The 17,686-nt window shown below is 36.2% G+C and overlaps 2 protein-coding genes across 2 annotated transcripts; one reads left to right on the top strand and one right to left on the bottom strand.

The window, feature by feature from the left end:
• The first annotated feature begins 1,204 nt into the window (after nucleotides 1–1,204).
• On the top strand, nucleotides 1,205–11,056 carry LOC110865833 (DEAD-box ATP-dependent RNA helicase 3, chloroplastic). Its single transcript, XM_022115159.2, has 10 exons — nucleotides 1,205–1,714; nucleotides 2,673–2,806; nucleotides 2,896–3,310; nucleotides 3,414–3,512; nucleotides 5,055–5,279; nucleotides 5,357–5,734; nucleotides 5,901–6,047; nucleotides 6,124–6,219; nucleotides 10,277–10,569; nucleotides 10,661–11,056. Exons 1-10 carry the CDS (start codon nucleotides 1,301–1,303, stop codon nucleotides 10,737–10,739), a joined length of 2,280 nt encoding a protein of 759 aa, XP_021970851.1. The 5' UTR covers nucleotides 1,205–1,300; the 3' UTR covers nucleotides 10,740–11,056.
• Nucleotides 11,057–13,461: 2,405 nt separating this feature from the next.
• LOC110865835 (phytochrome A1) lies at nucleotides 13,462–17,286 on the bottom strand. Its single transcript, XM_022115160.2, has 4 exons — nucleotides 15,195–17,286; nucleotides 14,298–15,114; nucleotides 13,924–14,205; nucleotides 13,462–13,852 (listed from the first exon to the last, which is right to left on the bottom strand). The coding sequence occupies exons 1-4, from the start codon at nucleotides 17,218–17,220 to the stop codon at nucleotides 13,642–13,644; spliced, it is 3,336 nt and encodes a 1,111-aa protein (XP_021970852.1). The 5' UTR covers nucleotides 17,221–17,286; the 3' UTR covers nucleotides 13,462–13,641.
• Nucleotides 17,287–17,686: the final 400 nt, after the last annotated feature.

The following is a 17,686-nucleotide window of genomic DNA, read 5'->3' as shown; positions in this document are numbered from 1 at the left end:
TGTTGCATTAACCTTAAGAATTCAAGTTTTGCATCTATTGTAAATATACTAAAGACTTAATCATCAACATCCCGCCGCAATGCGCGGGTAAGCATAAACTCATTTAAAATAAAGAGGAAAAGTATTTTAGTCAATTTTATCCAAATGCATTCTTCTCTATGTAACTTCAAAACCCACTATTTTCAAAACCCACAATCTTCAACCATTTCTTCACTTTCTATCTCAATAATGACTACATTATAGTGCGATTTTCGTCACCAATCAATGATTCAAACACCCAATCAACGTGTTCTTCAACTTTTTGAAGAAACCCAGTTTAATTTCATACAATATCTCATTTTTCCCGTGATTTTGAAGCGAATCATCCGATTCGTTCGATTCGATCGCTGATAAGTGTTTCTAACATTCAAATTTCGTCAATCGTTGAAGAAATCGGGTTTTGCAAAGTAATGAAAAAACACTGTTTTTTTTTTGTCTTTTCAGTCCATTGGGTTTTAGAAACAACACATTTTATTGTGTTTTTAGTCCATTGCGTTTTAGGTAAAACACATTTTATGTGTTTTTAGTCTATTGCGTTTTAGAAAAAAAATACTTTCTTTTGTGTTTTTATCTATTGCGTTTTAGGGAAACACACTATCTTTTGTGTGTAATGGAACTTGACTAAATGTCCTATCACTGGGTGATCAGGTTATTGAGACACTCATATTATCCGGAAATAATATTGGCACTTGAACGTTTATCCCTAGATTTCGTTTAATACTGCCAAATAGAAGGATTCCGTTTAAATTGAAAAGATGATAGTCTCTTCTCGTCCTATGTCATGCGATAAATAAAAGTATAGGAGAATTTCTATGTAAAGTTGGTTTATTTCTAAAAGAATCGGTTTTTACACATGACCAATTGTTACGTCATCTATGGTAAAAAAATTCACTTATATATATTTATGAAAAGAAAATAAAATTAAATAATTTATAAATTTATATAGGCCCATTCTATACACACCCCCCCTCCTTCCTGATTACACCCCCCCTTGTGAGAGGAAAACTGTCGGTCCCACGCAGGCCCCACCTGTAAGTATGTGAGAGGAGAGGGGTGAAAAAAGTAAATAGGGGGGTGTAGAAAGTAGCACCCTTTATATACTTAAACCGTATAATACTGTCACTAATATAGAACAAACAAAAAATGGCATATATATAACAGTTACAGGCATCCCAACAAGACAGAGGTACCCTCTCACCCTTCCTTATCTTTCCAGCCTTCTTCCAACCCCCGCCGTTCCGCCACCACATTCACCACCGTCATGGCTTCAATCATAGGCGTCTCCTCCCTCTACCAACTGCCCACAAGACCCACCACACTTTCACCTCCCTTCATATCTCCTAAACCCCACTTCATATCCCTACCCACACTCAAACACAACATTGCCGGCGGTGCTTCTTCTTCTTCTTCTTCTTCTTCTTTTGTTGCGTCGGCTGTTTCGGCCCGTAATTCGGTTATTAGTGAGGACCTCTTTGAGGGTCTTGCTTTGTTTGATAAAGCTTCTTCCTTGGAAGATGGTGGTGGTGATAATGTGTCTGAATTTCAAGCTTCCATTGATGATGTTAATGATGGTGGTGGTGGTGATGATGAGCTTGCAGTTAGTAGGTTGGGTTTGCCTCAAAAATTGGTTGAAACTCTTGAGAAAAGAGGGATTACTAAGCTTTTCCCAATTCAAGTAATTTCACCATTTCTCTACTTTTGTTTTGTTTATACTTTATTTTTATAAGTTATGTTGTTAGAATGTTTTATTTTCAAGTTAAACTTGATAATGTTCCTAGGGTTTAACCTTATCCATTTTCAAGTAATTACATTTTTAGTTTATCAGGTTTAAACCTTCTACAATTTCAAGTTATTACATTTAAGGGTTTAAGTAACCTTATCCAATTTCAAGTTTTTACATTTTTTGTTCCTAAGGGCTAAATCTTATCCAATTTCAAGTTGTTAAATTTTTTGTTCTAAGGGTTTAACCTTATCCAATTTTCAAGTTATTACATTTTCTTGCTAGGGTTTAACCTTATCCACTTTTAAGTTGTTACTTTTTTTTTGTTTCAAGGGTTTAACCTTATCCACTTTTAAGTTGTTACTTTTTTTTTGTTTCAAGGGTTTAATCCTATCCAATTTGAAGTAACTACATGTTTTGTTGCTAGGGTTTAACCTTATCCATTTTCAAGTTCTTACATTTTTTGTTCTAAGGGTTTAACCTTATCCATTCCCAAGTCATTATATTTTTTTTTTGTTCCTAAGGATTTAACCTTATTCTTTTGATAATAATATCATATTTAACCTTGTTCTGAGGGTCCATAATGCTTCTCAAGTGTGTCAATTAGCCTAGTGCTTCTCACACGATCCTAACCCTGTATATATATATTGACATAAATTAACAGTTTAGGTTATAAGATTTTGAAGTGTATGAAAAAGAATATTATGAATTATATTTAATAAATGAGTAAAAATGAAATTATATTTTTGTTATGAATTTATTTGTTAGCTTCTTAAATAATTAGCCTTTGCTAAACATTGACACCATAATAAGTTATAGTTACAACTTTAAGCAGCTTATGCACATCCCAACAGCCACAATACCGGACTATCTAGATTCTAATAATTCTGTTTGTTTTTCTTTGACGATGTAGAGAGCTGTATTGGTTCCTGCACTAGAAGGCCGCGATATTATCGGGCGTGCAAAAACGGGAACTGGGAAGACATTAGCCTTTGCAATTCCTATAATTAAACGACTCACTGAAGAGGATGAAGACAACCGAAACAGGTACCTATACAAAAAAAAAATCTTCACATCTTCCTTTTGAATAATATATTGTATGATCTAACAAGGGGTTGATCTCTGTTTCTTTAAAGTCTCGCAGGACGCCTTCCAAGAGTTTTAGTGCTTGCACCGACCCGAGAACTGGCAAAGCAAGTAGAAACAGAAATCAAAGAGTCCGCCCCGTATCTACGCACTGTTTGTGTCTATGGCGGTGTCTCTTACACTTTACAGAAAAATCAACTGTCACGCGGCGTTGATATAGTGGTTGGCACTCCTGGAAGACTCATTGACCTGGTCAACAGTAATGTTCTTAAATTAGGAGAAGTTCAGTTCTTGGTTCTTGATGAGGCCGATCAAATGCTTGCGGTTGGTTTTGAGGAAGATGTGGAAACGATCCTTGAAAAACTTCCGCCACAGAGGCAGAGTATGCTTTTTTCAGCAACGATGCCCCGTTGGGTTCAGAAACTCTCGAGGAAATACTTGAAAACACCATTGACAATCGATTTGGTGAGTTTTGAAACTATTGAAACATGTTTTACCTATAAAACCCGTCATTTGATGTTTTCTGATTCGTGTGATATTTAATGTGTTTTGTGTTTCTGCATATAAGGTTGGTGACCAAGACGAAAAGCTGGCAGAAGGTATCAAGCTTTATGCTATACCAACCACCTCAACTACAAAGCGGTCAATGCTTGGTGATCTTGTCACGGTATTATATTCATAACCATCTTATATCATTCTGTCCAGGGGTGTATATTACCTGTCGAAACCGACCAAACCAAAGTGCATCAGCCAGTTTGAAATTTATGCAGTTCGGTTCACGATTTGGTTTTGGCGGTTTGCCAATTTAACAGTTTGGCCTATGGTCTGGAATTTGGGACCGGCCGTTTTGCCTTTTTTAATTACTTATACCATCTTATATCATTTTTTATTTTGGTCCCTGTGGTTTATAGCCAATCCTAGTCACATGAGAAGCATGTGATGGGTAAAAATGTAATTAACCATCAAAATTGATGGAAACAAATATTATTTAAGTCTAAATTATTAGTTTGAAGTTGTAGGGTAAGGATAGTGTAAAAAGGGCCTAAAGTGTGAGAAGTGTATTATGACACTATATATAATACTATATAACACCATATAAACACCGTATAACAATATGTAACACCATATAATACCATATAACACTATGTAACACTATATTACATTATATAACAAATATAACATTATACATCTATCATAGACATGCTATCAGACAAACTATAGTGTTATATTTGTTATATAATATATATAGTGTTACATAGTGGTATATGGTATTATATGGTGTTACATATTGTTATAAGGTGTTTATATGGTGTTATATAGTATTATATATAGTGTTATAATACACTTCTCACACTTTGAGCACTTTTTACAGGATCCTCTACCTGAAGTTGTATACATATAAGAAAAACTAAATAATAACAATAACAAGTAAAATAGTCGTTTGAGGTGTAAGGTATTAACGTATATGTTTAGATGAGTAACCGATCAAACTAAAATAAATAACTAAATAAATTAATCACCAATTATCACTAATGTGTAGACATGTATGTGTATATGCGATTAGCTTAAAGGTTATATTATAAATATATGTAATATTATATTAATACACATATGTAAGTATATATACGTAAGTGTTATGAGTTCTGTTTAGAAAGTCACAACATGTATGTTGACTTGCGGTTGAGAAAAAAAAAGAAAATAGAAAATTTAAAATCTAAAGATTAAAACCATGAATCATCTTACAAGCAAGAGAAGTATGCCATGTTTTTGTAAAAGGAGCATGCAACGTTGTTTTATTATGCACCAATTTACTTCAAGAGAAGTTTGCCCATTACATGCTTTTCATGTCACTAGGATTAAACTAAAGATGGATGGAGTTAGTCTTGTGGAGTAAAATTGCAATAAAATTGAAACCTTGGCATGTAAGCTGCAAGGCATTTGGATTTTGTAAAATATTGCAATGGGCTATAAACCACAGGGACCAAAACCGCAATTTACTCTATTTTTTTTTAATACATACTAACGAATTTGAAAATAAAAAATATCGATTCCTAACCGGCGGGTCTGTCGGACCCGCCTGGTTTTATTTGTTGTTTTTATTGAAACCATGGTGATTTGTCCCAAAACATTCGTCAGAACCGGCCGAACTGAACCGTGAACACCCCTGATTCTGATTGATGGAAAGTCTTATGGTTTGAAATGGTTTTAGGTATACGCAAAGGGTGGGAAGACCATTATATTCACTCAAACAAAAAGGGATGCAGATGAAGTCTCCATGGCATTGACTAGTAGTATAGCTTCAGAGGCATTACATGGTGACATATCTCAACATCAAAGGGAAAGAACACTTAATGGATTCAGACAAGGAAAATTTACCGTGCTTGTTGCCACCGACGTTGCTTCTCGTGGGCTCGATATACCAAATGTTGACTTAGTATGTTCCTTCTCTTTGATGTAATGATGTTATTTACTTATATTTGATATCCTCTGACCTGATAAACTGCTTTCCAGGTTATCCACTATGAACTACCGAATGATCCGGAGACTTTTGTGCATCGTTCTGGAAGAACCGGGCGTGCAGGAAAGAAAGGCAAGGCCATTTTGATGTACACAAATAGTCAAAGGAGAACAGTCAAAACTCTCGAGCAAGATGTGGGATGCAAATTTGAATTCATAAGCCCTCCAGGTGTTGACGATGTATTGGGTTCATCAGCAGAGCAAGTGATTGCTACCCTTTCTGGCGTTCATGATGAGTCCATAGACTTCTTCACCCCAACTGCACAAAAGCTATACGATCAACAGGGTACACGGGCTCTTGCTGCTGCCCTTGCACACATGAGCGGTTTCTCCCAACCTCCATCCTCCCGTTCTCTTATCACACACGAGCAGGTATATTTTCATAACCACTTGTTTGAGATGCCAAGCGGCAGCAACATGGGTGGGTCGGATAAGATGCCGGGCGGGTCATTTTTTGTATGGGTCAAAACATGTGAGGTTGGGTTTGTTGACACAAAACACTTTTGCCTAATGGGCAGTTGTATATGTTGCATAATAGGGATGGACAACGTTACAAATGACACGGGATTCTGATTCATCAATAAAAGGGTACATGTCGGCTAGAACAGTCACGGGATTCTTGTCCAGTGTTTATGCTACTGCTGCTGGTGTACTTGGAAAAATACATGTTATAGCAGACAAAAAGGTATACACCTAATGGTTTATCAATGTTTCACAAGACTTTGCTTTCGATGACGTGTATATATGTTATGTGTTATCAGGTTCAAGGTGCGGTTTTTGATCTTCCGGAAGACATTGCCAAAAATCTGTTATCCAAGGAGATACCTCCTGGCACCACAATTACAAAAATTAGCAAGGTAAACTCTGTTCGGCATTCAAATGTGTTGTTTGTTGATTTTCCACGTTACTGAATGAGTGAATGATACTGGGTGGAGGTAGGGGTGTAAACTAATCGAGCACGAGTTGGGCTCCTATCGAGCTCTATGTCTAAAGCTCAATCTAGGATCGTGAGTTGTTTTTCAAGCTCGGACTCCGCTCATTTGTTATTTAATTATTCTAGTTATATACATTGTTTTATATATATGAATATAGGGTAGGGATCCTAAGAGAAGTCCACCCTATTTGAGAAACTTGAGAAGCAATCTGGACCACACATCTTCCCTAAGCAAAAAATGCAAAAAAAAAGGTGAAAAAAATGCAATTTTTTTTTTTTTTGGAAAAATCGCAGCTTTTTCTTTAAGGATTAATTTTTTTTTTTTTTTTTTGGGATTTATACACATGTGTATATTGTTAATCTTTTAACTATACATATTTGTATATTGACAATTATACATATATGTATATACATGTTTAAAATTGAAAAAATATGTGTTATAAATCCTAAACCTTATACCATAAACACTAAAGATAAACCTTAATGTTAAACCCTAAACCCTAAACCCTAAAGCTAAACCCTAATTCTAAACCCTAATGCTAAACCCTAAAGCTAAACCCTAAAGCTAAACCCTAATTCTAAACTCTAATGCTAAACCCTAAAGCTAAAACTAAACCCTAAAGCTAAACCCTTAATGCTAAACCCTGATGCAAACCCCAAAGATAAAGCTAAACCCAAAAAAGTTAAAGCTAAATCCTAATGCTAAACCCAAAAGCTAAACCCTAATGCTAAACCCTAAATACTATTATTAAACCCTAATGCTAAACCCTAAAGCTAAACCCTAAAGCTAAACCCTAAACCATAAAGCTAAACCCTAAACCCTAATGCTAAACCCTAAATACTAATGCTAAACCCTAAATAACACTTATTTTTCAATTCTAAACATGTATATACATATATGTATAATTGACAATATACATATATGTATAGTTAAAAAGATTAACAATATACACATGTGTATAAATCCAAAAAAAAAAAAATTAAAAAAAATAATAAAAAATTAAATTCTAAAAGAAAAACCTGCATTTTCAAAAAAAAAAAAACAAAAAAAAAATTTTGCATTTTTTTTTACATTTTTTTTTTCATTTTTTTGCTTAAGGAAAATGTGTGGTCCAGAATGCTTCTCAAGTTTCTCAAATAGCCTACTACTTCTCACATGATCCTTATCCTATGAATATAATCTATACATATAATAAAAGAAACTAAATGGGGGACACGTGTCATTCATTGGAGTCCTCTATTTTTTGTTTTCTCGCCTATCTCCAACTTATTATGGATATAATTTGTTTCAAATAAAGATAATTATTATATTATAGATTGTTTTTAAGTAAATATAATTATTATATTATGGATTTTAATTAATAACAATATTATCCCTATCCATTTTATTAAACCTATTATTTTTGCTATGCCGTTATCTATTTTGGAAACAATTATAACAATAGCAAGGGTGTTTCAAAATTTAGAACTCTGCTTTTAGAAAAACATAAAGAGGATGGTTAATAATACATTTTGTACTAAAAATGGTATCTCTTCTTTAGTTTTAATTATAAATTGAACCCTACACGCATGTTGTGGCGTGTGAACTTGAAAAATTTATTACGAAACTTAAAACAAAAAATTTACGAAAGATAAAAAGTATGGGGGAACCATAGTTGAAAATAAAAAAAGTGTTGAGGTTAAATTGGAAAAGATGAAAAGTTTTTTGTTAAAAGTAAAAAAAATCAAAGAAGTTAAATGCAAAAGATTAAAATCTTTAGGTTTAAAGTGAAAAATGCAAAAATTTTTTGAAAAACTTCCAATGCCTATGTTACAACAACATAAAGCATAAATTTGTTGATAATTTATAGTTTAGAAATAGGGTAAAGTTCTTGTACAAATAATCTTAACATACTAAACATACAAATTGAAGTAAAACTCAAAAAGACAAGGTGGCATTTTTGTAATTATCAATAACTATCAAAGTTACTCTACAAATATACCTAAAAAAACCTAACCACTCCCCCCACCCTCAAAAAAAACCTAAACCCCCCCCCCCCCCAAAAACCTAATAAAAACCTAACCCCACCCCCCCCCCCACACCCCCAAAAACCTAACCCCCCCCCCCCCCCAAACCCCCACCCCCAGAAACCTAAAAAAACCTAACCCCCCCACCCCCCACCCCAAAAACCTAAAAAAAACCTAACCCCCCCCCCCCCCCCCCCCCCCCAAAGCTAAAATGCTAAAAACTAAACCCCCCAAAAAACCTAAAAAAATAAAAAAAAAAACACACAAATTATTTTATTTTATTTTTTTAACATTTTTTATTAAAAAATCGCTACTTTTAGTAGCAGCCAAATTTTTTTTTTTTTTTTTTTTTTTTTTTTTTTTTTGCTAACGAAATGTAGCGATTTTTTAATAAAAAATGTTAAAAAAAAATTTGTGTTTTTTAGGTACTTTTGGTTGTAACTTTGATAGTTGGTGGTAATTACAAAAATGCCACCTTGTCTTTTTGGGTTTTCCTTCAATTTGTATGTTTAGTATGTTAAGATTATTTGTATTTGATCTTTTGCCTTTAGAAATAAGAGTGATGGGGTATTGGGTGGTGAGGGAAATTGTTGGTTGTGGGGGAAATTGTTGGGTGTGGTGGTGAGTGATGACCATTTCCACTAAAAAGGTTGTGAGTGATGGAATAATGGTTGATAACATGGTGGAACTTGATTGAATGTTGTGAGTGATAAGTGATAACCACCCCTACCACCCTTAAAAAGATAAGGTAAAAAATTGTTAATTTAAGATATTTTTAAGTAAATCAAATTATTTATAACAAAAATCAAACTTTGTATTAATATAATTTTATTTTCGTTGCTAAAAAAATATTATATCAATTTTATTAATAATTCATAAATCAAATTGTCAGAATTGATACCTGCATTTTATCACTCAAATGGTTGCTAATTTGCTATAACTCATCGCGTATCCAGTATAACCGTTAGTTTTTTTCAATCATATAACTTTTTTTACTATTTCGTATATAAAATTAGATTTATTCAACCGGTGTAATTCACGTGTCTTCTAAAGATATAACTTTTTTTAATTATTTACCATACAAAATTACATTTATTCAATACATACAATACACGAGTTTTGAAAGATGTAATTTTTTTATTATTTAATGTGTAAAATTACATTTATTCAATCCATGCAATGCGTGTGGTTCTTAAAGATATAACTTTTTTATTATTATTTCATATCTAAAATTACACCTATTCGACCCATACAACACACGGGGTTCTTAAAGATATAATTTTTTTTTTTATTATTTAGTATATAAAATAACATTTATTCAACCCGGGTAATAAATGAGGTTTTTAAAGATGTATATTGTTTTATTATTTAATACATAAAATTATATTTATTTAACCCGTGTAATACACGGGGTTCTAACCTAGTTATATATATACAGCATTTAGATATTAGTTAATTATTTATATTTATATGTAATTATATCTTTAGTTTATTATATAAAAATGTATTATATTTGTGTACATAATAGACTTGTTTAGGCTCGCGGGCTTAGTCAAGGTTGGTATAAGAAACTTGGGGTTGCGCTCATTTATTAGATGATCTCCAATTTAGTCTCGAGAGTCGTTTAAGCTCAAGTCGATTAAAGCTTTTAGCGAGCCAATCTCGGGTAGCTTACGAGCTCGTCAGCTTACCCTAGGTGGGGGCGTTAAAATGGATGGGTGGCAATTTGTGTGTTAATATATTTGATACAATAATCTGAACTTCAAATAAAATAGTTTACTAGGTTTTATGCATTAAAATACCTCTCCTGTGGCTTTTGCCTTTGTGACAGATTTCATGTTCAAGTGATTTTTTTATTTTATTTTATGTGTTTGACGCCTTAGAAATTCAGCATAACCCGAATCACTTCATTGATGAGCAAACAGCTTTTTAACCACCGTCTCTAAATTACTGCTGCTGTGTACTATTTGCAGTTGCCTGTACTGGAAGACGATGGTCCGGCAAGTGACTTTTATGGTAGGTTCTCAAACGAGAGAAGGTCACGGGGTGGAAGAAGGGAAGGTGGTTCTAGTGGGTCCCGAGGTGGTTGGGGTGGTAACAGTCGATTCTCATCAGGTGATGAAGGGGATAATAACTTCAGGAGAGGCGGTAGGAGTGGCGGAAGAGGTGGTGGCAGTAGTTGGTCAAGTGGTGGCTCGAGAAGCGGTGGAAGTGATTGGTTGATTAGTGATAGACGACGTGCTCCATCATCTGGAAACCGTGACAGGTATTGTACATGTGCAGATTTCACCATCTAGATAAAAACTGTTTAAAAAGAGGTTATAAGGTGATGGTTCATCAATGTGTAAATATAACAGAAAAATTGCGGGTCCATGTTTCCACTGCGGGCGGTCCGGGCACAGGGCGTCTGAATGTCCCAAGAAGGAAGACTATTAGTTGACCACGCTGTCGAGGTTTGAACCATCGATGAAGCTTAAAAATGGGGGGCACGGTTTGCCCCACATGCTAGCGACCGGTCAGGGTGCTTTCAATCTTGGTCAAAATCGACAACAAATAACCGTTTGCTTGCATGATGCTGAAGCGGTCTGATCGGTCACTCTGCCGTATGATTGCATTTCGTATGCTTTTGCAGGTGTTAAGTTTGTTGTAATTTTTTTGTGAACTCGTTAACCCAACAAAGGAATGATTGTAAAATGCAAAGCTAGTAGGTAACAATGATTTTAACAAATGCAAGTTTTTACTGAAGTTTTTAATTCGAACGTAGAAACCAACCTCGAAACAGAAAACCCACCCGGCCGGTTCAACTAAAGGTGGTGCAAACATCTTGAACCGAACCAGATGGTGGACAACCACGGTGACTAGCCGGTTTGACCGAAGGTGACTGGCCAGTGTTCTCCTTGTCCCGCAGCCAATGTGGCCTTTCCCGCGACCATAACACATAGCGATAGCACCTTCTGCGAACAAACACGTCGATTGCTGATCTTGATTGGATCCTTGATGTCTTGGAATCATACTCTACCGGCGGTAACAAACACGTTGATTGCTATCAACAACGTTTGCTCGGTAACACACAAGCTCTTCGGTAATGAAGTTGTTCGGTATCAACCTTAAGTAGCAAGCATGTACTTCGGATCAAGTCTGAATTTCAGACTTCAATAAGAGACTTCTATTCATCAACTTTCTTAGTATAATAGAAACTAGTAGATGCCCTGCCCGTGTTGCGGGGCGATGGCCGAATAATTCTCAACCAATTAAAAAAAGACTACTATAATTTTGCTAGGAAAAAAAAAAAAACAAAAACGATGATAAGACCGTAATTTTGGGCTCAGGCAAAACTGTAATTTTTCAGGACTAATGAGCTAGTGTTAGGCAACTCATTGACACGAAAAAAAAATTAAATCGAGTAAACCAATTAAAACAAGAAACCTTTATAGTTTTGGTAAAAAAAACTAAAACGATGGGAAAAACGTAATTTTTAACTGATGACCAAATCATAATTTTAATTCGGGGATAAATTGTAAACTAAATGGACCAACGGGGGAGTGCCAGGAAGTTGCCAGCACGACTGTAATTTTACACTGAGGGCAAACTTGTAATGTCACCAGGAAAACAAACAAAAACGATGGGGAAAATGTAAATTTAAGTTGAGGGTAAAATCGTAACTTAGGTGTGAGAAAAAAAAAACTAATGGCAAAACTATAAATTTATACGGGGCAAAATCGTAATTTTGAACCGAGGGCAAAATTGGAATTTTTAGCTGGGAGCAAAAGCGTAAATTTATTTTTAAGTGGGGTAAAAACATAATTTTGAACTGATGGGAAAATCGTATTTTTAAGGGAAAAAAACTAATGGCAAAACTGTAAATTGAAACGGGGCAAAATCGTAATTTTTAACCGGGGGCAAAATTGAAATATTTAGCTGGGAGCATAAGCGTAAATTTATTTTTAAGTGAGGGCAAAAACATAATTTTTAACTGATGGCAAAATCGTAATTTTAAAGGGGGATAAAATCGTAAATTTGTTGGGCCAATAGGGGAGTGCCAGGCAGCTGCCTAGCACTATTAAAGTTGCCGCCCATTTAGCCCAATAAAGAGCCTGAACTATTGCCTGGTCAGCGTAGGCACTTGTGAATGTAGTAGTTGATAAAATAAAGGGCCTGAACTATTGCCTGGTCGGCGCCGACACTTGTGAATGTAGTAGTTGATAATATAAATAGTTAAATATTACTTTCTCAACATAATGAACTAAAATGGCTTTTGGCTTTTTGAATTTAAAACCTCCTGACACCGCCCTTACTTCAAGAATCACTCTCGATCCTAATTTAATCCAACGGTTATCCGACATTGAAAAGCAAGTTGTTGAAACAGGAAGAAGATTACGGGAATCAAGGATCCAAATCAAAATATGTAAGGGACTCCGACTTTTTGTCGACGATACCAAAAATTTCCGGAAGGAAGGTGTGTATTTCACCAATGATACCGATAGACAATTTCAATTGATTTAAAATAAAAGTTTAAATTGGTTTATGGGATGCGTGGGAAGGAAAAAAAACCATACCCCCTATTTTGGGAAGGAAAAAAAATGAAATACTGTGATGTGACGCTGATGTGAAAGAGAGAGAGATGTGTGAGATAATAGAAAGAAAAGTATGAGTACCTTGTGACCTAAGGAGTTGTGAATTACTGTTGAAGACCCGTTGATGGTAGGAGGGATTGTTAGTCATGAGATTTAGCATTTATTGTCGTTTTTTTACCTATTTTTTCATTTCTCGTTTTTGTGGCATTGGTGGTAGCATAATATTGAGTTATTTGTTTACATTTGCGAAAGGGGTTGTAACCTAGCAGTATTACGGTGTATACATAGTGTTATCCCTCTCCACAAGGATGAGGGTTTGAGTCACATGATAGACAATGGTGTAAATTTAGAAGTACTTATGAGTGTATATGCATATGTTGTGGTGTATTTTTTTTAATTAAAATACTTAAATTAATCATGGGGCAAATTACATAAGGATAGCAGGTAGACGGGCAACAAATTGCGCCGTCATCCCCTTCGGAATAGAAAACTCTAATCTACTAAAAACAAAGCCTCGCCCATGAGGGGTCGAAAAGTTGCTGTAGTTTGTTAGTTGATTGATATTATGTTGTAATATCTTCTTCACCTCTATTTTCATTTCTTTATGACCATAAACATTATATAAATTCTACATTTTTCTCTGCATTATATCTTTTTTCATTGAGAAATACAATATAAACATATTCACACTCTATTTTCCTTTAGTGTTCATCAACACAAGAACAATATGAAGACGACTACCATCTGAATAACCTGAAGTCTTTTCATGTATTCTTTGTACCAGCAGAGGCAAGCTCAACATTTATTATGAAAGACGACCTCTCGGTCTCCCTCAGGTACTGCACATCTCCATCCATGATCTTCAGCAGGTTTCTGCTAATCACCAAGCTTATTCCCTCCTCCGTTGCGTCGGAAATGCTTCCAAACATCTGTCTTAACAGCTCCTCTGGCACCCCATCTCCAGTATGTGTTATCCTACCAAAACGACTTCATATAAGCCAAGTGTCGATACAAACAAGCCCATAAGTCGTCACGAACGTGCATACCTTAGTTCCAAATTCACATGCTGAACTAAATGGTTTTTCGTCAAACTGGCTGCGATTATGAGGATGCCGCCAGGTGGTGTACAAGAGACTGATAGTGACAAGAATTCTGCAAGAACTTGCTGAAGCCTCACACTATCACCGTATAGTTTCTCAAACGACGTATCTTCTGCTATATTGTTCACTATTTGAATGCCCATTTCATTGCTCTTTGTCATTACTTGACTCATGGAGGCCCCTAAGATCTGCTGGAGTGTAAACTCAGCCATTTCAAGATCCAAATACCTGCATAAGGCCGGCTTAGATGAGAGATTCACATGTTAATGAAGATCAGGTTTTACCCGTCCCCTACTCCCCTTACTCATAATTCAACTTACCCGTCTACAATACCATCAAGATCAGTGTCATCAAGTACTTTATTGAGTTGTTGCTGACACAAAGCACTTGTGTGAAGAAGCTCCTTTTGCTCATCTCCCAGCTCGGTTTCCTCCATCATTTTTCTTGAAAATATAATCCCGGAAAGTGGATTTTTGACCTGTCTTCGTATATACGCTAAAGTTTTAAGTCGTTTGTCTGCAATTTGCTCATTCAGTCTCTGAAAACGGATAACTTGTTCAAGATCTCTACTTGGTAAATGCAAGAAGCAGAAAATCCCGGTAACCGTGCCCTCGTTATCCACCCTTTTGCTAGCACACAACACACAATCCACATAATTTCCACTTTTAGCATAGAACCCGAAAGAAATCTTTTCTGCCTCTTGACTAATCATAGCTTTGTTAAGAACAATGCTGATGTTTATGTACATTTCTTGATTACTGAGCCGACAACATGCTCCACGGGTCCCAAAAACCTCACCCAAAAGCATTTTACCAATCACTTGCTCTCTTGATAGTCCAGATAAGTCTGTCATGGCTTGGTTCCATTCAGAACAATAACCGAATTCATCGGTTCCAAATATTGGGGGAATCAGTGGGTTGGGGCTATGCACTATAGCGTTGTAATCGCCTTCTATTCGTGTGAATTTGTGCGTTATAGTCTTTTGGTAAGTTATATCGTGGGCAATACAACACACACCCACAACATTTCCGTTTACATCCATGCTTGAACAAGCATTTACCACAAGTGTGATCGGTCCAGTCTCTCTCTTTGATCCGTATGCTTTGATTTCAAACCGCACACCTATTTCTTCTTTTCCTAATCATATAGAAAAAAAGACATGAATGAACACCTATCATGTTTTGTTATAAGTTGTAATAATCAGATAATAAGGATACCTTGCATTGCCAGATTTAGCATCTTTTGGACCGTGTCAACTGAAGAATCTTCAACAAGTGTGAGAATATGGCGTCCGATGGCTTCTTCAACGGTCAAACCGGTCAACTCAGCAATCTTTGTATTCCATCCATTTATTAAGCCATCAACATCTACTGCAAGTATTGGTACGGAAGCGGTTTCAATCAACCGGACCATCTCACTTGTGACAGCTTCTAGTTCTTGCATCCCATCAAGCTTAAGTTCATAAAAACCGTCCTGAATCACCTTCGTGTAGTTCAAACCTGCAGCTTCATTCTCTTTCAAAGCACTCCTCAAGATAAGCTGCAATGAGTGAATTGCATCCAACTCAAACTCTTTCCATGGAAAGCTCCTATTTTTCACAACTTCCAAGAACGCTTTAAACGAAGACCTCGGATGCATTCTCTTACCATCATCCATTTCACCCTTTTCGTGTTTTGCACCACCCCATCGAACCTCCGAAGCCGTGCCACACCTAAACCAGAAAAGAATATCCTTTTCGGTTATCCTAACCGATGCCATCCCACAAACATCAGGAAGAGCAAGAGCCCCCGGATATCCCGCATCACACAAGCTATCAGTACTCAATCCTGTTGAATCCATATGGTATTCATAGAGCCACGAGACTATATCGTGAATCTGAGACCCGGTAGGGCTCACACCCATTCGATACACCTTATTCTTGTACAAAAGACTCGCCCCATCACATTTCACTAGATCCATAATGTTCGGGCTTTGTGACACGATACCAAAAGGAACATCCCGCATTAGCAAATCACATAAAAGTGTTTGTGTTCGTAAGATATTCTTCTCTAGAATCTGGTTCTCCAATTCCAATTCTTTGTTGACATGAGTAGCGAAAACTTGCGCTAAAAACTCGCACGCGTAACGCAATGGAAATGGGATAAATCTCGGGGATGTGTGATGACACACTACCAAGCCCCAAAGCCTCTTCCCTTTTTGAGGACTAGAGTTTTCACAGTCCTCATCTGCATCTTTAATCACAACAGCCATAACCAAAGAGGCAATGGAGGTCATGTTCTTCATATACTGTAGATGACAACTATGTGCAGCCCGGAGGGTCGACCCACAAAACGTCAAATCAAATTTTAACTTCTTATCTTGAACTACCGTCACATTTTTGGCTCGACTATCGCAAATCATCCGGACCTTGTTCTTCATGAACAAGAATCTTGCAGCCTGAGGGAGATCAGTAGCAGGATAATGTAACCCAAGGTATGGTTCGAGCCCCGGTTTAGTGATCTCGGCCACCACCTCACCATGATCATCATCATGGAACTTATAAGCCATGACCCGGTCATAACCCGTGAGCTCAAAAACCTCCTGGACCATCGTGTCACATAGTCGTTCAATGCTGCCACTAGGTAAAGACTGTAACCTAGCTATTGCTTTGCCCGCGTATTTGTAAGACTGTAGAGAACCCGAAGCTGTCGTTGGGGCTTCATTAGGCATAACGGGCTCGAAATCTATGATCAAACTACCCGTTACCCGATGGATAATCGCATAAAAGGGCTTCCCGGATGTTTTACAGTGGACCAAAATGGGATTCAGTAAAGATACCTCCCCAAATTTTAGGGCTTTAAACAGCGCATTCACGCTGGGACCGGAAAATACTGTTCTAACATCTGTTCCTATACCGATAACTGGAGATTCACCTACGGGGGGCACTGTTTGGTTCACTATTGTGAGCATTTCGGGGGCGTTTTCGCTATAGGCAATTACTCTAAAAGTCTTCTCATCTATGGCTAATAAGCATCCAAAGGGCTGAATTAACTTGCCCTTTTGGATGTGGTGAAGGTATGCGGTGGTCACCTTATCGGAACGTTCCTCGTTAACCACCGCGGTGCTGCTAACATGCACCGAACTAGAGTAATCAAAAGATTCCCCTGATTTCTCAAAATCTGCATGGAGTTTTGCATCCACAGTGGTTTGTTGGACGATTCTAGCACTGTGTTTTGATCTACCAGAACTGGTTGAAGTAGACATAGTGATTAAATTTGAATACTGAACACAAGAACTTTTGATAATCAGATATATAAATTACACCAAGATTATTACATAAATCAAATAAGAAGTACATCTTTGAAAGTTGAAGCTAAGAACATGTTTGGCTAAGCTTATCATAGGAATTTTGGAAAAGAACTTTTTGAAAAGGAGTTTTTAAAAAAAATGTTTGGATTAGCTTATTGATGATGTAAAATGACTAAAATGAGCATTCTTTTATATATAAGAGGGTAAAGAAGGGGTATATCGGTAATTTGTAGTTTGAAAAGTTCAAAACTGGCCAAAAAGTCACAATACTGTGACTTGAAACCTCCTTTTTCTTCTTTGCAAAAAGTCATTTCTAAAAGAACTTTTAGCTTAGCCAAACACAAAAACAACTTATTGGCTTTTTTAGCTTAGCCAAACACAAAAACAACTTATTGGCTTTTTGATAAGTCAATAAGCCAAT

The sequence above is a fragment of the Helianthus annuus genome, chromosome 6, assembly GCF_002127325.2.
Source record: "Helianthus annuus cultivar XRQ/B chromosome 6, HanXRQr2.0-SUNRISE, whole genome shotgun sequence".
In the NCBI taxonomy this organism is placed as follows: Eukaryota; Viridiplantae; Streptophyta; class Magnoliopsida; order Asterales; family Asteraceae; genus Helianthus; species Helianthus annuus.
This window is presented reverse-complemented; position numbering and strand designations above follow the sequence as displayed.

Coding starts and splice junctions, on each gene's coding strand:
- LOC110865833 (XM_022115159.2), top strand. CDS start 1,301: ATGGCTTCAATCATAGGCGTCTCCTCCCTCTACCAACTGCCCACAAGA. Junction 5,280..5,356: donor ATATACCAAATGTTGACTTA/GTATGTTCCTTC, acceptor ACTGCTTTCCAG/GTTATCCACTATGAACTACC. Junction 5,735..5,900: donor CTCTTATCACACACGAGCAG/GTATATTTTCAT, acceptor GTTGCATAATAG/GGATGGACAACGTTACAAAT.
- LOC110865835 (XM_022115160.2), bottom strand. CDS start 17,220: ATGTCTACTTCAACCAGTTCTGGTAGATCAAAACACAGTGCTAGAATC. Junction 15,115..15,194: donor GCTAAATCTGGCAATGCAAG/GTATCCTTATTA, acceptor CTATATGATTAG/GAAAAGAAGAAATAGGTGTG. Junction 13,853..13,923: donor CATGTGAATTTGGAACTAAG/GTATGCACGTTC, acceptor TCGTTTTGGTAG/GATAACACATACTGGAGATG.